We start from the raw sequence: 26,714 nt of genomic DNA, 5'->3' as shown, positions 1-26,714 counted from the left end.
GCCGGATGCCCGCATCTGCCAGGTATTCCTCAAACTGTGTTGCCGTGAATTGCGGGCCGTTATCGGATACTAGCTTGTCGGGCAGCCCATGGGTTGCAAACAGGTGCCGTAGGGCTGCGATTACAGCCTCGGCTGTCATGGATCTCATGAGAATGATTTCCAGCCATTTAGAGAATGCGTCGACTACCACTAGGAAGGTTTGGCCGTGGAAGGGGCCAGCAAAGTCAATGTGGATTCTCGACCAGGGCCCTTGGGGTTTTTCCCATTCCCTGACTGGGGCTGTTGGGGGTAGTGGTCTGGATTCCTGACAGGCCAGGCATTTCCCTACCTTCTCAGCAATTTCTGAGTCCATTAGGGGCCACCACACATAGCTTCTCGCTAGCCCCTTCATCCTTACGATCCCTGGGTGGCCCTCGTGGAGGAGGTCCAATACCTTTGCCCTCAATTTCTCCGGGATCACCACTCGATCCCCCCATAGCAGGCACCCCCCTTGAGCCGATAGCTCCCCACGCTTCTTCACAAACTCCTTAAAACGCTCGCCCGGCGCAGCGGGCCACCCTCTTTGTACCCAACCAAGTACAGTTCTCAAGATAACGTCCCGGTAAGATGCCCGAGCCACTTCCTTAGATGTGACTGGGCCAGAGTCCAGAGAGTCAATTAATAGTACGGGCGTCCCCGGAGTGGGGTCCTCGATTGCCCCTGGTAGGGGGCATCTGCTTAATGCGTCTGCATGCCCCAACTCCTTTCCTGGTCGATGCAGCAGTTTGTAGGAGTAGGCGGCCAAAAAGATAGTCCATCTGGTCAATCGGGGTGAGAGTGCCACCGGCGTTGGGCGGTCGCCAGCCAATAACCCTAACAGGGGTCTATGGTCTGTGACAATTTCAAAGTCTCTGCCAAATACGTACTCGTGAAACTTCTTGACCCCTGACACTATAGCTAGGGCTTCTTTATCCAACTGGCTATAGTTCCTCTCGGTTGGGGACATCGTTCTGGAATAGAAGGCTATTGGGGCTTCTGTGCCATTTGGAAGTCTGTGGCTGAGTACTGCCCCCACTCCGTAAGGGGAAGCGTCACAAACTAGAACCAATGGCAAATTGCTGTGATACTGGATTAGCAAGCTATTGCTCGAGAGTAGGTTTTTTACTGCTTCGAAAGCCTTTGCTTCCGCCTTCCCCCAAGACCATGCAGTATTCTTTCCCAACAATTTATGTAGCGGCTCGGCAATCGTTGCCTTATTTTTTAAAAAAACCGCGTAAAAATTCACTAAACCCAGGAAAGCCTGTAGCTCTGTTTTGTTTTTGGGCGCTGGAGCCTTTCTTATTGCCTTGACCTTGCTCTCGGTGGGGTGAATTCCCTCTTTGTCAATTCTGTAGCCCAAGAATTCTACGGATTCTACCCCGATTTGGCATTTGTTCACTTTAAGCTTTAGACCGGCTGACCGGAAAATGCCCAAAACTTTTCTCAATCGCTCCCCCAATTCCTCTAAATTTTCTGCCGATACCAAAACATCATCGAAGTAGGGGACTACTCCGGGGAGCCCTTGCAAAAGTCGCTCCATTAAGTTTTGAAATAGACCTGGTGCCACACTCACCCCAAACTGTAACCGGGTACACTTGAAAGCCCCCCTATGAGTCACGATCGTTTGGGCTTCGGCGGTGGTTGCGTCTACGGGTAGTTGTTGATAGGCTTGTGCTAAATCTAATTTAGCAAAAATTTGCCCTTGTCCCAACGAGTGCAGCAAGTGTTGCACTACGGGAACTGGGTAAGCGCTCTTTTGCAAGGCTTTGTTTAACGTTGCCTTGTAATCAGCGCAGATTCTAACTGACCCATCTGGTTTCACTGGGGTGACGATTGGCGTCTCCCATTTGGCATGGTCGACTGGTACCAGTATCCCTTGCCTTATTAGCTTGTCTATTTCCTTATCAATCTTGGGCTTAAGGGCAAAAGGTACCCTCCTTGCTTTTATCCGGATAGGGGCTACCTGGGGGTCTAGATTAAAAGAAATAGGGGTCCCCTTGTACTTGCCCAGGCAGTCCTTGAACACATCTTCGAATTCACTCATGAGTGCATCTTTAAGGTTAACGTCACTTCGGTAGATGCCAGTCACTCCCATGCCCAATGCACGGAACCAGTCTAGTCCCAACAAACTTGGCAGGGTCCCTTCGACGATCGTGATGGGCAGGGTCTTCTTGTGTGGTCCGTACTCGACTCGGACGAAGGTGGTCCCTCGAACAGGGATGCGATTCCCTTGATAGTTGTGGACTCGTAGCCGTTGTGTTTGCAGGTGTCGTTTTGCTACGGTTGGCAAAGCTTTCGCAAGAGTGTCCCAGGACATGATTGTGATCGCTGACCCGGTGTCCACTTCTAGTCGGCACGGCACTCCTTCTATTTTGGGTTTGGTGAAGATTTTCTTCTCCACCTTGGTTGCGGCGCGGCCTATGATCACGGTCGTTCGATTCAAGTTCGCGCCTTTTTTGTTTGAGCCAATCACGGGTCGCCTGGCCGATCCCGCGCTCTGATTGGTCGGTTTGAATTTTCGGCGGGAAGGTTGGGGTGCTCGACAGACTTGAGCCAGGTGCCCTTCTTCTCGCACCGACATGTAGCGTCCTTGAATTTGCATTGTTGACGCGGGTGTTGTCCTCCGCAACTTCCGCATTCCTCCCGGTCTTCTTTGCCACGTTTCTCGGTAAGACAAACCCCTTCCTCATCCTCGCCGTCTGATTCGGTCTGGATCTCTTCTTGGTGCACCGGGGTTGATTTTGTGCTCGCCTTCGGTGTGAGTGGCTTTTGCAGGGTCTCCGCCGCTTGGGTGGACATTTCATGCGCTCTGGCTTCGTCCAGAGCGTTTGCCAGCGTTAGATTGCTTTTTGATAGCAGCCGCCTCCGCAAACGCATGTCTCTGACCCCACGGATGAGTTGCTCTAACAGCGCCTCGTCCAGGTCTCGGTACCCACAGTCTTTGGAGGCTTTCCGCAGGGCGGCCATGTAGTCGCTGATGGATTCGCCCTCTAGCTGTCGGCGCTCTCCAAATTCAAAACGCCGCACGTATTTGGACGGCGTTGGCGCGAAATGGTTTTTTAGCAGGGTTTGCAGAGTTTGCCACGATACCGATTGTACCGGTGTTGGCTCTGCCAGGGCCTCCGCGATGTCAATGACCTCGGGACCGCAGTGGCTCAAGAAATATGCCCTTTTTGCGGTTGTCTGGAACTCCTTGCAGTTCGTTTGCTTCTAGGAAGCTTTCGAAACGGGTCATATACATTCCCCATTTCTCTCTGGCTGGGTCAAACGGCGCGGGCGGAGTGTAGCTGGCCATCTCCGCGTTTCTGCCCTAAGTTTGCTGGGTTCGGTTCTTCCGTGCTTCAGCTCGGTTCTGGTGCTCCTTAGTCTCGAGATCCCACCTTCGTCGCCAGTGTTAAGTTCGGGAAGTAACGAGACTGGAGACCAGGGTAGTGACAACAGCTCTTTAATATATGGTGAACCCAGCAGCCTGGCTGGGGAAAAACCTCTCCTTATATACTGTTTAACCGGCGGCTTCAACCAATCAGCAACGTGCTTGTTTCCCGCCAAAACATTTAAAGATACATAACAGTACTTTTGTATTTGTTCTGGCTAGTAATTTTTGGAGTCTACTACCTGCATTGTATTTTATTGCACAATATTTGCCTATTTTAGGCTGTGTTGATTTTTAAATCTATTGCAGGAATTTTTATAGCAGTGTTATGATGTTTATGGAATTTGTAACATTAGAATATTTGTTTTATAATGTATCTAGTATAATAATTAAAGAAATTTCAAGATAACACAGTTCCAGTAACATATATCTATTAGTATCTGTGTATATACTGAGGCAAGCAAGAAAACTGGTGGATATAATTTTAATTACCTTCTAACATTTTAGATTCTGATTTGACCAAACGAAACAAGGCTAACATGTTTCAAAATATATACAAAAATCTAGTAATTAAACCAAAATGGCATTGTAGCAGTGAATTTTTGAAGCAACATGCCAATTGTCTCACATTCATACATGTTCCTAACAATGATAATGCCATTGCCAAAATGTTTTGGTACTTGCATCATGGCATTGTGCATAAATACATAAGAATTTGTCACAATCTCTGTTTTGTCACTTGCCCTGCCAGGGTAAAGATGCAGACATAATGAATTTACATGAACAATTTGTCTCATTTCCATGCAAATGTGCAGAGGCAAGCCTACATTGGTTACATACTGTTCAACTCTGGATTCTGAAAGGTTTTTTTTCTAGAAGTGCTCAGCATTCTCCAGTAAAACTGCAATTTTTCTCTTGAAAGGACAGCTTTAAACCAACTGAATTAAATGTGTGGCTGACATGCCACAAAAGTCTCTGAAATACCAGCAGATGGAAAGCTGTTCTTAACTGTAGTCATTTTTATGTGAAAGCCAGACTGTTATCCACAAGTATACAAATAGCAGGTTTGCAATGAGAAAATAGAGCTTGGTCATATTAAGAGAATGTTCACTTAGCCAGAGGCAGATTAGTGGTATCACTGCTTTATCATTTAACCAGACATAATGTTCCCTAGAGGCCTTCTGAAAGTCAATCCTCAGTTGATCTTACTTTAAATTAGAGCTAGTGCTTAAATTAGAAAACTCAAAAATCTTTAACAACTCCAATGGTAAATGGTAAATAAACACATAACCCAGATCTAACTGGACAATCTCAGATTACAACTGGGTGGAAGCCATTCTATCAAAATGCAATTCCAAGAGAGTGTTGATATTTTCCACAGATTCTCCGGGATCCAAAGTGTTCTTGTAGAGTAAAAGAAAATAATACATTTTCTTTTACATTCACTGAAACATTTGATTGCAGCAAGTTGTTTTCCCCATTATGCCAAACAACCAAAAAATTGCAAAGTGAGCTCTATCAGTGTCATGTGTAAAAAAGTGTGACTTTTTAAAAACCATATCCTGTGGGTGGCTCTGATTAATAGAAGAACAGGGAATCAAGTGGTCACCAAATATTAAAGTAAGCAGATGCAAGCTGTATATGGTCCCTCCAGACTGAGTGGGTCTAAAATCCAAGGGACCATTTTTAATCGTATTCCTGGCTGTGGGAGGTGGATTAATGGAAAGTACCTGACTTAGTATTGGTTCTTGCAATGAGTCATAAAACAAAGTAAGTCTACAGGCCAGTCTATTGAAGTTGTAACATCCTCAGCCATTATTTCTATGGCTCCCTTCCCCCTTCAGACTAATAATGTTGCCAATATCAATAACCGATAAGTACTGGTAATGAATGATGATTTATAATCCTTAAATGCCTGGTTCATGCAATAGACTAACCCAAAACCACATATTAGCTTAGCTGCTTGTAGAAATGAGATCATAATCTGCCCTACTATTAATCGTTTCATAGTTCCCATCACCAATCTCTTTCCACTTATAGAATAGAATAGAATTTTATAGAATTTTTATTGGCCAAGTGTGATTGGACACACAAGGAATTTGTCTTGGTGCATATGCTCTCAGTGTACATAAAAGAAAAGATACGTTCATCAAGGTACAACATTTACAACACAATTGATGATCAATATAGCAATATAAATCATAAGGATTGCCAGCAACAAGTTATAGTCATACAGTCATAAGTGGAAAGAGATTGGTGATGGGAACTATGAAACGATTAATAGTAGTGCAGATTCAGTAAATAGTCTGACAGTGTTGAGGGAATTATTTGTTTAGCAGAGTGATGGCCTTCGGGAAAAAACTGTTCTTGTGTCTAGTTGTTCTGGTGTGCAGTGCTCTATAGCGTCGTTTTGAGGGTAGGAGTTGAAACAGTTTATGTCCAGGATGCGAGGGATCTGCAAATATTTTCACGGCCCTCTTCTTGATTCGTGCAGTATACAGGTCCTCAATGGAAGGCAAGTTGGTAGCAATTATTTTTTCTGCAGTTCTAATTATCCTCTGAAGTCTGTGTTTTTCTTGTTGGGTTGCAGAACCGAACCAGACAGTTATAGAAGTGCAAATGACAGACTCAATAATTCCTCTGTAGAATTGGATCAGCAGCTCCTTGGGCAGTTTGAGCTGTATGACTATAACTTTTTGCTGGCAATCCTTATGATTTATATTGATATATTGACCATCAATTGTGTTGTAAATGTTGTACCTTGATGAAGGTATCTTTTCTTTTATGTACACTGAGAGCATATGCACCAAGACAAATTCCTTGTGTGTCCAATCACACTTGGCCAATAAAATTCTATTCTATTCTATTCTATTCTATTCTATTCTATTCTATTCTATTCTATTCTATTCTATTCTATTCTATAACTCAATACTACTCAGAGATCATTAAACTCAAGTACTGAAATAACCTGCATAATATCAGTATCTATTCATAATTTATCTACTCCTAATACCTTTGGGGCGTTAAAAACAAGCATTTATTTAATCATTTATAAAATGTAGGTCCCACATTTTCATTTTTTTCCCTTTTAATCAATTTTGTTACATTTCACATCAAGCCAGCCCCATCTTGGCACATGTTCCATAATCCTAGAAAACACAACCAATGTCTGTGGTGATTATGGTAGAGTACAGGCAGTCCTCGACTTACGACCACAATTGAGGCCAGCATTTATGTTGCTAAGCGGGAAATTTGTTAAGTGAGTTTTGCCTCATTTTATTACTTTTCTTGCCGTTTTTGTTACGTAAATCACTGCAGTTATATGCCAATATGGAACTGGCTCGGTATGAAATTGTACTAAGATTGATTCAAAGAGAAAAAAAAAAATGAAAATGTGGGCGTTACATTTTATAAATTAGTCACATTGTTATTAATCAAATCTGGCTTCTTTATTGACTTTGCTTGTCGGAAGGTCGCAAAAGGCGATTCCCGTGACCCCGGGACACTGCAACCGTCATAAATAGGAACCAGTTGTCAAGCATCTGAATGTAAATCACATGAGGATTTGCATGGGGATGCTGCGATGGTCGTAAACGTGAAAAATGACCATAAGCTACTTTTTTCAGAGCTGTTGTAACTTCGAACGGTCACTAAATGAACTGTTGTAAATCGAGGACTACCTATAGCAAGCTGTAGGATGTTTTACCCCTGTTGTACAATCTGAGGCTTTGGCAAAACTTATCCCGGATCTACTACACTAAAAATATGGTTTCCAAACTGTCTAGAAACTTATTAGATACTTCACTTGATTACTCCACTACCTTTCTTTCTCGCTTGGATTACTGCAATGCTCTCTACATGGGGCTCCCCTTGAAGAGCACTCGGAGGCTCCAGTTAGTCCAGAATGCAGCTGCGCGGGTGATAGAGGGAGCTGTTCGGAGCTCCCATGTAACACCCATCCTGCGCAGACTGCACTGGCTACCTGTTGTCTTCCGGGTGCGCTTCAAGGTATTGGTTACCACCTTTAAAGCGCTCCATGGCTTAGGACCGGGATATTTACGGGACCGCCTACTGCCATCTGGTATCTCCTAGCGACCGGTGCGTTCTCACAGAGAGGGACTCCTTAGGGTGCCTTCAGCCAAGCAATGTCGACTGGCGGCCCCCAGGGGAAGAGCCTTCTCTGTGGGGGCTCCCACCCTGTGGAACGAGCTTCCCCCTGGACTTCGACAAATACCTGACCTTCGGACCTTTCGCCGCGAACTTAAAACTTATTTGTTTCGTCTTGCTGGACTGGCTTGAATTTTAATTTTAATTTTTAGCTGATTTTATGGGGTTTTAATTTTATATTAACTTTTAGTGTTACTTGTATTTTAATATTAGGCCAAATTTAATAAGTTTTTTAATGCTTGTTTTTAATATTGTATGTATTGCTGTATTTTTATTCTGGCTGTAAACCACCCTGAGTCCTTTGGGAGAAGGGCGGTATACAAATTAAAATATTATTATTATTATTATTATTATTATTATTATTATTATTATTATTATTATTATTATTATTATTATTCTGATAGAGAAGAAGCACAGGTCAATCACAGGTACAGGTAGTCCTCAACTTGTGATCACAATTGAGCCCAAAATTTATGTTGTTCTGTGAAAAATTTGCTAAGGGAATTTGTCCCCTTTTACGACTTTTCTTGCCACTCTTGTTAAGTGAATCAATTGTTAAATTAGTAAGACGGTTCTTAAGCAAATTTGGCTTCTCCATTGACTGCTTGTCAGAAGGTCGCAAAATGACTCCCGAACAATGCAACGGTCGTAACGAGGAGTCAGTTGCCAAGCATCTGACTGTAAATCACATGACCACGGAGATGCTGCAATGGTCATAAGTGTGAAAAAGGATCACAAGTCACTCTTTTCAGTGCAGGTGTAACTTCCAACGCTCACTAAAGGAACTGTCGTAAGTCGAGGACCACCTAGATCTTAGATCCAACCTTACATTTATTTCATTTTTATTTTTTAATATTTTTTTTGGCAACAGGGCTGCGCTTTGAAGAGCGCCCAAAAGAGGGCAGCCTTCTCTAAGCGCCCGTTGGCCTCTTTTCCCAAAATCACCCCGTCGGCGGAGATGCTAGGATTTGGAGAAGCCTCTCCCTCGGGGCCGCGCCTTCTCCAACGCCGCCTCAAGCTGGCAACCGGGCTGCTCGATCGCCTCCTTTCCGCAAAAACAAGAAGCGGAAGGAAAAGGAAAGAGCCCCAGACTGGCCGCGGGCTTCTCCCCAGTCCTGGGAGCCGCGAGGTAGGAGGTGCAGAATTGCGCAACCCCTCGGCTGAGCCGGAGAAGCCGCTGCCTTCCGACCGAGGCCGCGTGGGAACATCGCGGGCGACTTTTCTCCATTGTTCTCCGGTCTTTCCCGAACGGGCAGACTATGGGCGTAAAGCCGGCGCGGCAGAGAGTTTCCAGCAGCTCTTCTGATCCTCGGTGGAAAACTGGATGATTAGTGGATGCAAGTTAAGGCGTATTTCCTTTCGTCATCCTCCCTCTGTAATTGGTTTCTTGGGAAGAAGCGGCCCGCAACAAAAGTTTTAATACTCTGGGGATCCTCGCCGTCCCGTAAAGCCTCGGGCTGCCATCCTTAAACGCCTTGGACCCCAGCCGGATTGTTGCAACTTTTTCGAGGAAGGTAGGCAAAGGTGATCTGGCTGCTTGAAATGTAGGCAGCAATCCTGTAGGCGTGGAGATGCCTCACTGCGTCCAGTGGCATATTCCTTGTATGTATGTATGTATGTATGTATGTATGTATGTATGTATACATACATACAAATATATTTGTTTTCTGAGGTTTTCGCGGGTGTTTGTATGTAGATCTTTGGTTATTCGGGTTTTCTCCCGCGTAAAATTGGAAGTGTCTTGGCGACGTTTCGACGAAGTCTCATTCGTCATCTTCAGGCTTCAGCTTCGTGCTTCTGGGAGCAATGTGTGACTGCAGCTGCACATTGCTCCCAGAAGCACGAAGCTGAAGCCTGAAGATGACGAATGAGACTTCGTCGAAACGTCGCCAAGACACTTCCAATTTTACGCGGGAGAAAACCCGAATAACCAAAGATCTACATACAAATATATATATATATGAAACAGAAGTTAAAAACGAACAAGAAGTAATGCAAAGTAAAACATGAAAGGGACAAGGAAAAAGTCGCAGAAGGACAAATTAGAAATCCCTGTGGATTTCCTTTAGAACAGAATAGAATAGAATTTTTATTGGCCAAGTGTGATTGGACACTCAAGGAATTTGTCTTGGTGCATGTGCTCTCAGTGTACATAAAAGAAAAGATACGTTCATCAAGGTACAACATTTACAGCAGGTATAATTTACAAAAACAAAACTACCTCTAACCTTATGGTTATAAGAACACTCCTTTTGTTTTCTATTTATTTTTTTGTCTAATCATCAAAACTGCAAGTCCTCAATTCATTTCTTTCCCCTTGTAATCTATCTACTTCCAAGGAAAAGAGCTCCTTGCTCTTTCCATGGACAGACATTTCAGCCATGCCACCTTTCTTGGCATTGCTGTTTCCCTTCTTCTTTTTTTGGGATGTGTGTGGAATTCTTGAGTTAGGGAATAGGGAAGAGTTCACAGGTGAAAGGGACTATCCCTCAGGTCAATTGCCAGGTAATAGCTTTTTATGGCATATCCTTGCCATCATGTACTTGTCACTTTGTGCCATGACCCATCAGTATGTCCTTATTGGCAACAGAATAGTTTCTGTGCATAGGCCATTTGTTTTAATAGGCAATGAATGTATCTTCCCTTAAATATAGAAAGGGCATAGCAACAGCTTCAATTTGATTTTCCAGAAATATGTTATCTGTAAAGCTGCTCATATATATATTTGGTGGTATACAAATTGCCTTGTATCTATTCTTCTCTACCTGGTTGAAAGGTCTGAACTGTTAAAGTTGGCAGGCTTTTCCTGCCACAGCTGAGATATGTTAGTATTTGAAATCGGAAGCATTTGCATGTCAAACATGTTGCTGAACTAAAACCCTTCCATAAGCTAATTATGAACCATTTTGAGTAAGTATGCTGTGAATTTAGCCCAAACCTATGTGCCTTTTTTCTGGGAGTCTCTGGGGTTTATTTCAAGTTAATTTCCCCCAAAGTAGAGTTGATTTTTTTCCCCTGGTAATACTTGCACTTTAAAGATAAATTGTCTTAGATTTGCTGAGGATTTGATGCTATTTTCCTTTGGCTGGTGAGCATCTTAAAATCAAGCTTGACTTCCTTTTGAGTAAATATAACATGCATAAGCAGTATTGTAGGTGTAGAGCAGGGGTGTCAAACTCGTATCATGGCAGCATTACGTAACATATCTGGACTTTTTTCCCCTTCCCTAAACCGGGCGGGAGCATGGCCAGCATGTGACGCATCCGGCCCTGGTGTAGAGCTTGACCCTGCTTTTTTTTCCATAAAGATAATTTAATGGATTTTAGTTTCTAAGTAGGTGCAGGGTTATAGTCTGGTCCCATCAATACTTTTTTCAGTAAAGTTCCACTTTTTTCAATGGGAATGCTCATAGGATTGAAACAGTACTGTGCACAAATATTTTAGCTGTTGCAGAATTTGTATCTTATTTTAAACACAGAGAGAGTTGGTTAAGGATATGATGTTACTAGTAGTCAATTCTAGAATACAGATGTTATCAGCAAAGTTAAATTACCTTTACATAAACACATATTTACATGTCCAGATTAGATTGCTAGGTGCCTGGATTACTTTGAGAACAAAAGAAGGCTGGGCTGTATGTTTGGTATTAAATCTTATTTGGCACTTGGAAGAAGTGATAAGTAATTGTTATGACTGATGAATTTGGACCATTATGTATTTTATACCTAGGCTTGCTGCATTTAATTCTATTTATAACATTTATAACCATCCAACTACTGAGTTTCTAGAAAATGCACATTTTGAATTGGATATCTTCTAATTCATATATCATTCTTATGCTCTGTCTTTAAATTGCAAAGATAATTTGCTGTGGCTGGCTGTGATCATTTGTTGCGGCTAATAGGATCTCGTATATCACTCAAGAGTTCTTACGGAGGGGTCAAAAAGTCATCTGCAGCTGGCAGGAGGTCTTGAAGATTGATCTCCTGGCATACGCAAAAGTCTACTGTTCATGTTTGTTACTCCAGCATCATATGGTTTACCCTAATTGGACAAGATCTGTGTATATGTGCTGGATTCAAAGATCATGTTAAGCTGTGGTTTGTTTTAACCATGGTTTATGAAAAAGTCCAGTTTATATATGATAAATATGGTCCACAAATCATGCTGAGCCCAAACCAACAGTCCACATAACAATTCAGCATGAAACCAGCTACTGCTGCAACCATGGAGGAACTATGTTCATATATTCAGGAACTATGCATGCCCTTTTGTAATAACACATCCAAATTTGCTGAAAAATTGTGGTTAATACATATCCTGGAACGCCACATTAAGTGGAGCAATATTCGCTTTGGGTGGGTTAGGAGGTGTTTCTGCAGAAAGCTGTCATTTACCATAACTCAGGTATGTATGAATTTTATGTAAAAGTTGTTGAATAATTTTGTAAAGCAGCCTGATTCTGGACTAGATACAGTAGCTGGATCTGGACAATGTTCTAAGTCAACTCATACTTTTTAGTATTATTTAGTGTGATGGCTTCTTCAACAAATCATAGTTAGCAAATAAATGCATTAAATTCCTGGTGATCAAGTTCTCATCCTCTGAGGAAAAGTTGAAAGTGTTAAATGAAATTAGCTAGAAGAAACAGACGGTTTGATAAGCCTGTTATGCTGAAGATAACACAACATTTATTTTTTCTACGTTTAGTGCCCAAGACAATTTGGTTGAGTTTTTGTCTTATTTTGGCACAAATATAGTGGTGCAAATATAGTGGTGCAAATATACAGATGCAAAGTTCTGCAGGATTTGCTTTTACAGCTAATTTGCTATATAACTTAGGGGCCTGAGGTTGATGAGTAAATTAACATACCTTCTACTATATAGCATGTGAGAAAGATAAGGTATGGCAATGAAATAGTACTGATGTAAAAAAAAAAACCCTAGCCAGAACATAATGGTTAAAAGCAGTGGTGAAATCTGAACCGGTTTACTACTGGTTCACTGGCTGCAAATGCAAGGTGCGTGTGCAGTGCATGCCAAAAGGAGGCATGGGGTAAGTAGAACAGCGCGGGGGAAGGTGATCAGCTGTGGCGCGCGATCTTTTTTTTTTTACTTTTAAAAGCATTTTTTAAAAGAAGCAGCAAGCGGGGAAGCGGGCATTAGGTGGGCATGGGTGGGAGGGCCAGGGATTTTTGCTACTGGTTCTCCGAACCACCCGCTACCGGATCGGCTGCTCCGGTCTGAACCAGGAGCATTTCACCCCTGGTTAAAAGGAAAATAAAAATCTATATGTAGACTTACGCTTTTGTCCCATGAAATAAATATGAAGCAATCATCGGACATGTAAAAGTGCAATCTTCCAGATATTTGCTCCGAAGCAAGTACAGTATGTTATCAGGATGTAAATGAATAAAGGCTTTCTTGAACTGAGCTGAATTCCTGGTGACATTCATGTTGGTTTCTCAGCTGCAGTATGGAAAATGTTCCATTCATTACAAATTAGATGTCCTTCATCACATGAACTTAAAACTATTTCCCATTCTTTCCCCAAATAGCTGACATTTCATTCTACTCAATGGAAAGAACCCTGGGTTCTTTATAGAAGGTGGAAAAATGCAAACCAGAGAAATTGGGCTTTAAGACCACAAGCTGACTTCCTCTCGCTTGCAGGAACCCAGATGTAATGTTTTTGAAAAAAAAATGTTTTTTTCCTCTCCTTTTTGCCTGATTTCAAGCATCATAATTAGGGCTAAACAATACAACATTGACCCTTCTGAAGATTATTGGATACTTCTCAAAGTGGGATAAACCACAAAGAAGTCACCCTTTTATTCTTGCAGATTTCCAAATTGCAGCCTCATTTAATCTGTTTGAGGATGTATACTCTGTTATATACAAGACCAGAATAAGATAAAGGATTTGTGCTTATAATTAAGCTTATTGAACAAGCCCATGCCTGTTATGAAACTGCTAGTCCTTGGTTTTTTAGCCTTCATCCTGTGTTTGACTACAGAACTATGCCTCCTGTAACTCCTTCCCCTTTCTCTAATTCTCCTGACATCTGGAACTGCTTTTTTTCTCCATGTTGTTTAGTTCTTGTGTTGTTTAGTTCTTTCCCAATTTTATAAAAACTCTGTTAGTTCCCTTAGACTCAGTAATTGAGCAAAGGCTCACAGATACAAGCAGCCTAAAATTCCACATCTTAACACAAATATGTCCTGTAGAATGTTCTAAGCAACAAAGCATAAATGAAATATTTATATATACACATGCTCTTTCTATGCAGTCTAATTTTATCAGCACTTCTACAGGATCTGTAATTAATTATAGGGAAAAGCAAGCCTCTTCTTCAATTTAGATGTCATTTTGTAGCAGCTTAATTAAAAATCCTGATTGCTGTTTACAGCCCCATTCCCTGAATATGAAGTTGGTAATGCGGAGCAGCTTCTTGCCTGCATTTGGTGTTATTAAAATTTCTGCTTGAGTTTTTGTGATAGAACCACAAGTTAAACTTGTGTTTTCCTTCTGCCCAATTTCTTCCCTTATTTCCAACTATTGTATTCTATGATTTCTGAAGTTTCAGGATATTGATTTTCAAAATGGTATCCTTCTGAGGCTGAGTTCACTTGAACCCATCTTATTACCTTAATATGTGAGTTCTTGTTGTTTAACGTTGCACAGAAATATTGAATATAATATTTTTCCCTACTTCAGTTCATATTTATGTTTTAAGTTTTCATGATTTAAATGACTACAATATGAACCTCAAGAACTGAGATTTGGAAACACAGACATGCTTGTTTATATTCATGGGATTTGGGAATTGGATTAATAACACATTTGGCATGTAGAGCATGCAACTGGATTCATAGTATACTGCACTTGGTATGTAGAGTTCAAGCAGCCTTTCCATTCCATGTTAAGTGATAAATTTTCAGTGCGATAGATAGGCCTGCAGCATAGGATTTAATTCAACATTAGTCTTGAATCATACAATGGAAGATCTTGGTACTTAGACCCAGCAGAGACACTTACGTATATTGGAGCTAGTATTTGTGAGTCATCGTCAGTGGTGCCTTTGAAACAAATGGCTTTTTAAATTATTTTTGTAAGCCGCCTAGAGTCACTGAGAGTGAGTTGGGCAGCTGTATAAATGTTCTTAAATAAATACACTGTGGACAGTTGTTCCTAAGTCCTGCTCCACCTCTTTCGTGGTGCAGTGGTTAGAATGCATTATTGCCTGCTGCCTGCCTGCAGTTCAGCAGTTTGATTCTTAAGGGCGCAAGGTTGTTGTCTCAGCCTTCCATCCTTCTTTTTTTATTATTATTATTTTTTTATACATTTTTTTTTATTTTCTTTTAAGACAAAACACATATACGTGATAACATTTTCAATCCCAATATTGTGTGTCGGCGGGGTGATTACCAATCTCTTGTGCCTTCACAATTTACAAATATCTTTAATTTATCTAAATTTATATCGTCACCATCTTGTATCCAGAACTTTAAATTAACCAATGGCTATAACCTTTATTTTTCTCATTCCATATGCATATGACTTCCATCCTTCTGAGGTTGGTAAAATGAGGACCCAGATTGTTGGGGGCAATATGCTGACTCTGTAAACTGCTTAGAGAGGTCTGTAAAGCACTGTGAAGCTGTATATAAGTGCTATTGCTACATACCCACTATAGGTCATGAACAGATGAACCTGTCTAATACAACACTGGACAATTTAGCTCAGATTCCCCCTGACCTTACCTCTCATCCACCTCATATTAATGTTCTCCATCAGTGGTCAGGTTGGGTATTGGGGTCCATGGTGGTCTCTTGAGCTTGTTTGGTTGCTCGCAGACCTTTCATTATCCAAATGAAATGCACTAATGCGTGTGCGTTTCCTGAGAAAAGAAAAAGAAAAATCTAAACATAAGAACTGAACTGAAAAGTAATGCTCTGAAACTAAAAAATAATAATATCCAAGCAATGCACACAATATAGTAAAGATATTCATGAAAAAATGTGAAGTTTAGACTTTAAGACATTGTATTATATTGTTACAGTCCTTTTGATGCTTACATTTTAGAAAGGAGAAAAATGTTTAAAATATACAGGATAGTTATAGTTATTTTCAGGTGGCTCAAACAATAACACATTGATCGCTTGAATTTGCTTTTACTTGTGATTATTTGTACAGATAGTCCCTGACGTACGACCACAATTGAGTTCAAAACTTCTGTTGCTAAGTGAAACAGTTGTTAAATGAATTTTACCCCATTTTACAACCTTTCTTGCCACAATTGTTAAGTGAACCACTGCAGTTGTTAAGTTAGTAACATGTTTGTTAAGTGACTCTGGCTTCCCCATTAACTTTGGTTTGCTAGAAGTTTGCAAAATGTGATCACGTGAGCCTGGGATACTGCAACCGTCATAAATATGAGCCAGTTGCCAAGGGTCCCAATTTTGATCATGTGACCATGAGGATATTGCAATGGTTGTAGGTATGAAAACGATCATGTCACTTTTTTTCAGTACCATTGTAACTTTGAACGGTCACTAAATGAATGATTATCAGTCGAGAACTACTTGTATACGTTGACACATAACAATACTTTCCCCACCATTGTTTCCTTGTGGGATGCCAATGATTGAAGAATAGTTTTGACAGCTTTCTCTGCCCTGATACTCTTTAGGTATTTGGATATTGTAATACCAAGAACTCCCAACCAGCATGACTATCTGTTACAGTCCCAAAACAACTGGAAAATACCAGATAGGTGCAGGCTCAGCTAGAAATATGGGAAATCTGTCAGGGAGGGAAGAGGATACACCAGTTGTTAATGTTATGGCAATACAACTGCATGAGCTGTTCTTTTCTTATGTAGGTTGACTCTTTGGTGTTTGCATGACTCTTTACTCTAGACTTGCCTTCTTCCAGTCAGGAGGCATGCCCAGATCAGTGAGTCATCCTAACATGTTGGAGGTAAGAACATGGGAAGCTGAACTGGAATTGTTCAGACAAACTGTCTGTTTAATCCATAATTTGTTTTCTCTGACTGACAGAAGCTTTTTGCATTAACTGTCAACTGTTTGGAGAAAAAGTAAAGATTAGGCGTATCTCCCCAAATGTCACCATTGTTGAGAGTCTTGGATTGGTTGCTTGAGGTTCCTAACTCAATAAATCATCTTGCTCTAAGTAGAAAGGTGCATGTGTTTCTTTTGCCTGTATTCCTCGCATACAGAGCCTGTCGGCTACTTCGGGTACTAGATTCTTTTTGTTTGGTTTATAGTTTGGACAGGGAAGAGAACTTCTAAGAAATTTGATGTGATGTTACAGACCTCTGTCTGTGATAATGGATAATGATAATGTATTCCCACATAATTTCTTTTGAGACAGAGAGGGGTAGGGATTGCATAAAGACAAGGTTTGTTTAACTGTGGTTTGTTGAATAAACTGTGACTGGCTGTAATCACACATTATGTTAAACCATAAATTTTGGTTAACAGAGCACAAAATGGCTGGGTTCACCCAAACCAGTCTCTCTTTCCCCACCCCCTCTCTCTCATACAGTCACTCATCTCCCCAAGGCCAACTCTAGGGAGCACACAACAAAATAGTTTACCATAGAATAGAATATCGGTGGCTTACTGTTGAACTAGTGTTGAATCCTTAGTGCTCTCTGAGTTTGGTTATTTGCTTGCAGATCTTACATTACCCAAGCAGACAACATTATTAGTGCTAGTGAGTGTTGAGTTTGCTCCCTGTTTATATACAGTCGTCAGTGTTGATGGAAGTGTGGTTTTTCTCCTTCGTAGTTCCTTGATTGGGATATTGTTTTCTGATTGATGGTCTAAGCTACAATATAGCTTAATATGTGAATCCAGTTGTACTTGTAACTACTTTTTATTTAATATAAATCGTAGAGGCTAGAGTATTTAGAAAGTATTGCCCTTATTGTATTTGTTTTCCTTTCTTTAATAAAGGGGTAAGGAACATATACTGGTCATTAAAAGAAGAGCTTGATTTTCAAGTTGGTATCTATTTAACTGGAAGCCTAACTCTTAATTCTCAGTTGGTGGCTTTTTAGAAATGAAATAAACTTGCCCTGCATGTGATGCCTTTTGTCCAGAAAAGGAATAAAACAAAGCAAGGAACTGAGGGAGCAAAGTATGTGTCTGGATGTGACTCTAGCTGGTAGGAGGAAACATTCTGATCAATCCGTGTTTTGTATCTATGACAGCCATTTTATGAATGGGCAGGTTTCCTTCCATAAGCTATTTTATGAAAGCACCACAACTTGATCCCAGAGTATCAAATATTCCCATCTTGCCGAGAAAGATCTGCAGCCCTAGTGGAAGCTTCTACTGCTCCAGATTTCTCTTTATAAACACATTTCCTTCAGCTTTTAAAACTCATTCAAAAATGTACTATTATGATAAGTTCTACTGCTTCTAGAGTTGGATTAGAAAGATACAATCATATTAGCAGCCTGGGAAATAGAGTTGAACAGAGTCTGTGAAGAGAAGCTGGTCTGCAAAGCAGGAAGACCAAGTTTAAATCCTATCCCAATCCAGATGGAAGCTTTGGTAGCTTCTGCCTCTAAGGTTGGAAGGATCAAAAAAAGGGGCAGATTCAGATCCCTTTTAGTAGTCCACAAACATCTGCTTAATTAGTTGCGAGTTGAGGGAAATTCTACATGGAACCAAAGACAGAATAAGCTCCCCCACTTCCCTTCTATTTCAGCAGCACAAGCCCATTAAGACTCTGAATGTGGTGGCATCTCTGTTTGTTGGCTGCCGACCGAATCACTTAAGTCCAAGTGAAGTCAGCTGCATTTCAGTAGCAAAATTGTGACCAGGGCTTCAGCCTTTGAGTGGAATTGGGTTCCTTAAAGTCTACATTTCCTGAAAGAAGTTAGAATGCTTATGCCGTAAATGAAATATGGAATTTTAGACTTTGTATAATCTTTTCAATTTATATAGATTGTAATCAGATTTTAAGGAATTTGGGAAAAAAATATAATTTCTGTTCTGTTGTTTAGGGCTGAGCAGTTTCTCATAAAGAAGTTGATCCAAAGGTTAGAGCAGCTAAACTTAGACTGACTCTATCTTAAAACCCCTAATTAGGGAGTTGGATGATAAATAGTTGCATGACCTCATGCAGCCATGAAATAGTTATGTAACTTTGGCACAGAACTTTGCAACCAATCATAACTAATGCCTATTATAGACAGGTTTGTCAGCAATCTTTTTCCCACTGCTAGAAGGATAACACTGGTCCTCTTTAAAATGGTTGTTGAACCCAAGTGAGTATGAATGATGAGTGAGTGATGAATGTACATGGAGACTCCTCAAGAGCTTGGTGAGATTTTCCAGAATAATTAGACAAGCTTCTTTTAAATTGGGATTTCTGTCACTACCATTCTCTCAACTGATTTAATTTTATTGCTCATTTATATACAGATAGATTATTACTGATATTATTTGCCTTTCCACTAAATGTCCATGATGATTTATAAAACTGTTAAAATGTATTCTTTTTTTAAAAAAGAGGAAATTAAAATAAGTTTATCTTTCCCAGACTCTGAAATCAGTTTTATTTTGTTTTTGAGGGATAATGAGTGGTTTAGATAGTTTACTCATGCTAGGTATCATTCTGGGAACTCAGTTGGAAAGTTTGAAGCTTTGTTTCAAGAACTTCAGTTTTTCTGAATTGGATTCTTCATTGTGATGATTGTATTTTTGAAATCAGCTTTGATGGCCTGAGGTATAGGAAGAATAATAGTTTTATGAAGTCAGTCCTCAGATGAAATAAATTAGTGTCTTCCCTGGCTTTTATGACTGAGATCCACAAAGCTCCATTTTAACTTCAATCTTGCTTAACTTCCTTTGGAAATGATAGCCTAGATTTGATATTCAATGATGTAAGGATGCTGGTAATAAAACAGGAGAGAGGCATGCTTAGGTACGTACAATGGGACATTTCAATTATCCTATCGTCTTGTGAAAATCTAACTCTGACAAGACTTAAACGAGTCCAACAAATTCTTGCCCTTCTTGTCACTAAAGGCAAGAAAAAACAGAATCTACTATCTTCTTTTAGTAAATTTGGCAATGGTTAATGGTGAGAAGACAGGACTTCTTTATTCTTATTGGGTATCTGTCTTTTCTCAATAGGGAAATGGTGCCTAGTTTACTGTTGTCCCCTTGAGGAAAGGAAGGATATTGAGCTTAAACTAAAAAAGGAGAAGGTAAGAGAGATTTTTGCTAATTTAAGCTAACTTGGGTCTCCGGGCCAGAGTGTTTCAACCTAGGATATTGAATGAACTAGTAGACATGATTATAGATTTGCTGTGAGGAATTGTTGAGAACGTGTTAGATTGGCAAGGTCCCAGAAGGTTGGGGAAGAGCAAACATTGTCCCCATTCTCAAGAAGGAAAATATAGACCTATAGTTTGATATCTATACTGGGCAAGATCCTCAAACAGATTATTAAAAAGCATTTGTGAGCTCTTGTGTAGGCATGCTGCAATTAACAGAAGACAGTCTGGGTTTCTCATAAACAAATCTTGCCAGATTAACTTCACCTCTTTATTTGATAAGTACAGTAATTTAGAGCATGAAATCCATGGACACAATGCGTCTAGATCTCAGTAAAGCCTTTGACAGTCTTTCACAAAAAAATTTGTTAATAAAATGAAAAAATAAGGGCTAGAGAGAAGATTCAGAAAGATCCAAACAGGTTGGAACAGTGTGCTGAAATGAAAAGGAGACCTTGCTGACCACAAATTAAACATGAGCCAATGGCGTAAAGCAGTTGCCAGGAAGACAAGTACTATTGCAGGATATACTAATAGGAGTATAATGTCTAGATCATGGAAGAAATTGTTCAATTCCATTGCTCCGTTTCATGCTGCCCTTATCAGTCCCTATTTGAAATATTTTGCCCAATTCTGAGCATCACAATTTAAAAATAGCCATGACAAATTAGAACAAGTTCAGAAAAGGATAGTCAAAATGGTAAAGGATCTTGAAAATAAATCTTAAGAGAAATAGTGAAAGAATCTGAGGATGCTTAACTTACAGAAAGGACTAAGGAATGATATGATAGTAGTCTTCAAATACCTGAAGGTTTACCACACAGATGAGGTAGTAGATTTATTCTCTATTGCCCTAGAGAGCTGAACCAGAGACCACAAGGAAGGAGTTTCAGGCTAGATATCAGGAGGAACTTCCTGCCTCTACAAGCTGTTAACCAGTTGGACACACTGACACATGAAGTGGTGAGTTCTCCTTCATTGGAGGTTTTCAATCTATTATAGCTTTATATTGTTTATGTTAAATATATTGTAAGCCACCTAGAGTCCAGTTAGAATGAGGTGGTGTATTCATTGCAAATAAATGAATAAAGATGTTGTAGCGCAAGGGTGGAGAACGATGGCCTTTTTATGACTTGTGGACTTCAATTCCCATGCTGGCTCAGGAATTCTGAGAGTTGAAGTTATAAAGGGGCCCCCCTGCTCTAGTGGATCCTACATAGAGCAGAAGTTAACCACCAAGATTCCTTCTGACTCTCTATGATTCCACAGTATTTATATTACTCACTCTCTCATTTCTGAGTCTAGACATTTGGTGGACATCCTATATTAGTTTACCAGAATCATGGGGGAGACTAAAAACCCAAACTTAGATTTAATTCAGTTTACTAAATGTCCTCTTGGGATTTATAGCCAAGCTGGAAATGAATTTTCAGTTTGTTATGGCTTCAATTTGCACTTCTCCCTAGATAAAAGGTTTACAGAATGGAAACGTGCCAGTGTCTAGCTTTGCACTTGCATAACCATGTGGCAGCAATTTCCCATTACTTTTGCATAAATTCAGTTACAGTGTTGACTATTTTCCTGGTAAAACAGAGGTTGCCTTGGTAACTTTTTACTTAAACGACTTAAATACGTTCTCTATACAGTTGCATTGGAAAAAAACTGATATGGGAGCTTCTTTTGAACTTCAATCGATGCAAAATGAAGATTTGTATCTTCACAGCACTAAATCTTTTTGGATGACCTTTTGAATGTAGGGAGTTTTCTCATAGCAATTTTGTGCTAATGGCAGGAAACTCTTCTGCCCCAGGAGTTGTTTCCTTTCTCAATTTTTAATAGAAAGTCTGTCAAGGCAGAAGGGTTTGCGCCATCTTTTCGCTTTCACTGAAAACCTCTCTTTTAATTATCTTCAGTGCTGTGAAACAGCGCTGTGCAATTAAGAAGGTAGACAAACTCTCCTTATCACAGATTTTAGCACGGTTGCCTGACTACAAACACCCACTAATGCCTTGAGCTGACAGTGGAATTAATTTGTGATTTAAGACATCGTGCTATGGTGCTGAATAATCTTATAGCTTTACTGCACAGCCTGCTTATCATGATTTATAACATTCAAATCAAAGGCAAAATATTTTGGTAGTCTCTTATGTTTTTCCCCCTAGACATTTATTGCATATTTATACTTTCTTAGAATTTGTCAAGGGATCTGGAGTTCCTAATCTTCCACATATAATCTTTCCAACTTTTTCCATGCCCTGGCAGTGGAAAATGAGGGATGCTAAACAGAAAAAAAAGTATCTGTTCCGTAAGTTTGGACATTAGTCTTCTGAAAACACTCCTTATATCCCTTCCTGTTACTCCCTTGAGCTGATTTTGACCTTAATAAGCTCACAGTGGTTATCAAATCAGCATGTCAAGGTTTGAGGAAGGGCACAGGTCAGTAAATAGATGGTGTGAATAAAAAAATAAAAGCAAACTCTACTGTTATAGAAGGGACACGGTGGCTTAGTGGGTAAGATGCTGAGCTTGTCGATAGAAAGGTTGGCAGTTCAGTGGTTCGAATCCCTAGTGCCGCGTAACGGCGTGAACTCCTGTTACTTGTCCCAGCTTCTGCCAACCTAGCAGTTCGAAAGCACGTAAAAAAATGCAAGTAGAAAAATAAGGACCACCTTTGGTGGGAAGGTAACAGCGTTCCGTGCGCCTTTGGTGTTGAGTCATGCCGACCACATGACCACGGAGACATCTTTGGACAGTGCTGGCTCTTCGGCTTTGAAACGGAGATGAGCACTGCCCCCTAGAGTCAGGAATGATTAGCACGTATGTGCGAGGGGAACCTTTACCTTTACCTTTTACTGTTATAGATGAACATTCAGGTCCTTTTAATATAAAGAAATCTTAGCCACTTTAAGCAGTTCATAAATCGACTGGGAAATGCTGTGATAAGTAACTCTTGTTAATTAGTCACAGTGGGTGGAGCTTTATCCTTTCTGGATATGCTGCCCTGTGCTGAAGCCAGTGTGAGCAGGGGGTGTGATATTTGGATTCAAATGTTCGTTCAGGTACAAATCTTATAGAGATTCTAGGACCAATTACAGGTAGTCCATGACTTACCATCACAATTGAGTTTGTTGTTAAGTGACTTTGGCCCATTTTACAATCTTTCTGGCCACAGTTGTTAAGTGAATCATGGTAATCATTATATTAATAACACAGTTGTTAAGTGAATCTACCTTCCCTATTGACTTGGCTTGTCAGAAGGTCGCAAAAGGTGATCACATGACCCTGGAACTGCAGCCATCATAAATACTATGCCAGTTGGCAAGCAACTGAATTTTGATCACTTGACCATGGAGATGCTGCAATAATTGTAAGTGTGAAAAACAGTCATAAGTTACTTTTTTCAATGCCATTGTAACTTCGAATGGTCACTAAACGAATGTAAGTCGAGAACTACCTGTACTGCTAAACATATGTGACACATTTGATATGCTTCATGAATACAACAGTCATGTATGAAAAAAATAACTTGGCATCTCAAACTACCTTGAAGTCTTGCCCTTCTGCTATGCATGTTACCTTCAGTTATATATATATGTGTGTGTGTGTGTGTGTGTGTGTGTGTGTGTGTGTGTGTGTGTTTTATGTATACATACTACCACACTAATTCTTAATTCTAATTCTAATTCTGGAATAAGTGACAGTATGCAAAAAAAGCATAGAAAGTGAGCAAAATAAATTAAAGGAGAAGAGAACAGAAAACGGGCCTCTGGTGGCTCAGACTGCTAATGCAGTCTGTTATTAACAGCAGCTGCCTGCAATTACTGCAGGTTCTAGTCCCACCAGGCCCAAGGTTGACTCAGCCTTCCATCCTTTATAAGGTAGGTAAAATGAGGACCCAGATTGTTGGGGGCAATAAGTTGACTTTGTATATAATATACAAATGGATGAAGACTATTGCTTGACATAGTGTAAGCCGCCCTGAGTCTTCGGAGAAGGGCGGGATATAAATGCAAATAAATAAAAAAAAAAGGAATTCTGTTTATATTTAAAAAGGTAAAGGTTCCCCTTGCACATATTTGCTAGTTGTTCCCGACTTTAGAGGGCGGTGGTTATCTCTGTTTCAAAGCCAAAGAGCCAGCGCTGTCCAAAGACGTCTCCGTGGTCATGTGGCCGGCATGACTAAATGCCAAAGGCGCACGGAATGCTGTTACCTTCCCACCAAAGGTGGTCCCTATTTTTCTACTTGCATTTTTTATGTGCTTTCGAATTGCTAGGTTGGCAGAAGCTGGGAGAAGTAAAGGGGGGTTCACCCTGTTACGTGGCACTAGGGATTCGAACTGCTGACCTTTCGATCGACAAGCTCAGTGTCTTACCCACTGAGCCACCACGTCCCCTTTATATTTAGTTTACAGTAAAATCTTTCGATATTTTACTGTCTTTATTTCCCCCTTGCCATCTTTTGTTCTTTAAAATTGTAACTTTTTTGTGGATCTCTTCAATGTTGGTCTGTCTGTCTGTCTATCTGCCTATGTACCTATCTTTATCAATTGATCCATCTATTTTTTGCTTCCCCTTTCTCTCAACTCATACATATATATACACACAGACACAAAGGCATTTAATCCTAAAAACGTTAAGGTCTTGTCAAGAAAGTTTTGGAATCAGATCTTTGGTATTTATAGCATAATGTTTACATGACTTTATCTGCCAATAAAATTAGAAACAGTTACTATATAAGAAGGCAAAGATGTACTGTAATTTATAATAGCTTTTCAAGACAGGAAGTAGAGACAAATTCTTCAGCTGGCAGAAGCAAGAGAATGAAGTTCAAGAATTCTCTGACCTTATGGTACCATGTTTTAAAGTTTCCCAGAATAGCAGTGACTTAATAGCACCCAGATTTGATATGGAGAGAGAGTAAGGTGAAGCTGCTGAGACAAAAATATCCTTTCTGTCAAAGGTTTTTCTTGGTGCCCAGTGTTGGGTCAGAGTTAAAATTTTGCAGGTATGGCAACAGTAGCTTTCAGGAAAGAATGTGTTACAGCGGAAATCCCTAATTGAATACAGATTTATTTATTTATTTTATTTATTAATCATACTTTTATACCGCACCATCTCCCGTAGGACTCAGGGCGGTTCACAGGCATATTAAAAAACAATATAATAGATAAGCATTAAAACCCAATTAAAACTGAATATTATCATAGCCAAATCACTAAAAATGGTAAATACCCATTAAAAAACCCTTAAAATTTAGTTAAAACATTTTATTCTTAGGCTAGTCCAGCGCGCTGAAATAATAAAGTCTTCAGTTCACGTCTGAAGGTCCGGAGGTCGGGGAGTTGTCGTAATCCCGGAGGAAGCTCGTTCCACCGGGCTGGTGCCGCCACAGAGAAGGCCCTCCCCCTGGGGGTCGCCAACCTGCATTGTTTGGTCGACGGCACCCTGAGGAGGCCTGCTCTGTGGGAGCGCACGGGTCATTGGGAGGCAATCGGTGGCAGAAGGCGGTCTCGAAGGTATCCCGGTCCTAAGCCATGGAGCGCTTTAAAGATGGTAACCAAAACCTTGAATTGCACCCGGAAGGCTACCGGTAGCCAGTGTAGACCGCGCAGGATGGGTGTTATATGGGAGCAACGCGGTGCTCCCTCTATCACCCGCGCAGCCGCATTCTGGACTAACTGGAGCCTCCGGGTGCTCTTCAAGGGGAGCCCCATGTAGAGAGCATTGCAATAGTCCAGGCGGGAAGTGACGAGGGCGTGAGTGACCGTGCGTAAGGCGTCTCGGTCAAGGAAGGGGCGCAACTGGCGAATCAGGTGAACCTGATAAAATGCTCCCCTGGCGACGGCTGTCAAATGATCCTCTAAGGACAGCCGATCGTCCAGGAGAACGCCTAAGTTGCGCACTCCTTCCCTGGGGGTCAGGACTTCCTCCCCCACAGTCAGCGATGGTGTAAGCTGACTGTACCGGGACGCCGGAACCCACAGCCACTCAGTCTTGGAAGGGTTGAGTCGGAGCCTGTTCCTCCCCATCCAGACCCGCACAGCCTCAAGACACCGGCCCATCACCTCAACGGCTTCGTTGGGGTGGTTCAGGGTGGAAATGTACAGCTGAGTATCATCAGCGTACAGATGATAATCCACCCCGAAACCACGGATAACCTCACCCAGCGGCTTCATATAGATGTTGAACAGGAGAGGCGAGAGAACAGACCCCTGAGGCACCCCACAAGGGAGGCGCCTTGGGGTCGACCTCTGCCCCCCTGCCAACACCGTCTGCGAATGGTCAGAGAGATAGGAGGAGAACCACCGATAAAAGGTGCCTCCCACCCCCAATCCCTCCAACCGTTGCAGCAGGATACCATGGTCGATGGTATCAAAAGCCGCCGAGAGATCTAATAGAACCAGGACAGAGGAACAACCCCTGTCCCGGGCTCTCCAGAGGTCATCCACCAACGCGACCAAAGCCGTCTCGGTGCTATATCCGGGTCTGAAACCGGACTGGAATGGGTCCAGATAGACAGTTTCCTCCAGGTGCTGAGGAAGCTGATATGCCACCACACTCTCAACAACCTTCGCCAAAAAGCGAAGGTTGGAGACTGGACGGTAGTTCGCTAAAACAGCCGGGTCCAGGGAGGGCTTCTTGAGGAGGGGCCTCACCACCGCCTCTTTCAAAGCGGCAGGGAAAACACCCTCCAACAAAGAAGCGTTAGTAACTCCCTGGAGCCAGCCTCGTGTAACCTCCCGTGTGGCCAGGACCATCCAAGAGGGACACGGGTCCAATAAACATGTGGTGGAATTCAACCTACCCAACAACCTGTCCATGTCATCAGGAGTCACA

General features: G+C 41.2%; 1 protein-coding gene across 2 annotated transcripts in view; it reads left to right on the top strand.

The window, feature by feature from the left end:
• Nucleotides 1-8,559: 8,559 nt before the first annotated feature.
• The window catches only part of MAP3K4 (mitogen-activated protein kinase kinase kinase 4), a 102,442-nt gene continuing 84,287 nt past the window's right edge, over nt 8,560-26,714 (top strand). Inside the window, exons 1-2 of one of the 2 annotated variants that reach the window (XM_058168240.1) lie at nt 8,560-9,072; nt 20,737-20,840. In XM_058168240.1, the coding sequence (XP_058024223.1) occupies nt 20,833-20,840 (8 nt within the window). In that variant the 5' untranslated portion in view covers nt 8,560-9,072; nt 20,737-20,832. The remainder of the gene's footprint in view (nt 9,073-20,736; nt 20,841-26,714) is intronic. The other variant, XM_058168247.1, reaches the window with a different exon arrangement.

Source organism: Ahaetulla prasina, chromosome 1 (assembly GCF_028640845.1).
Source record: "Ahaetulla prasina isolate Xishuangbanna chromosome 1, ASM2864084v1, whole genome shotgun sequence".
NCBI lineage: Eukaryota > Metazoa > Chordata > Lepidosauria > Squamata > Colubridae > Ahaetulla > Ahaetulla prasina.
This window is presented reverse-complemented; position numbering and strand designations above follow the sequence as displayed.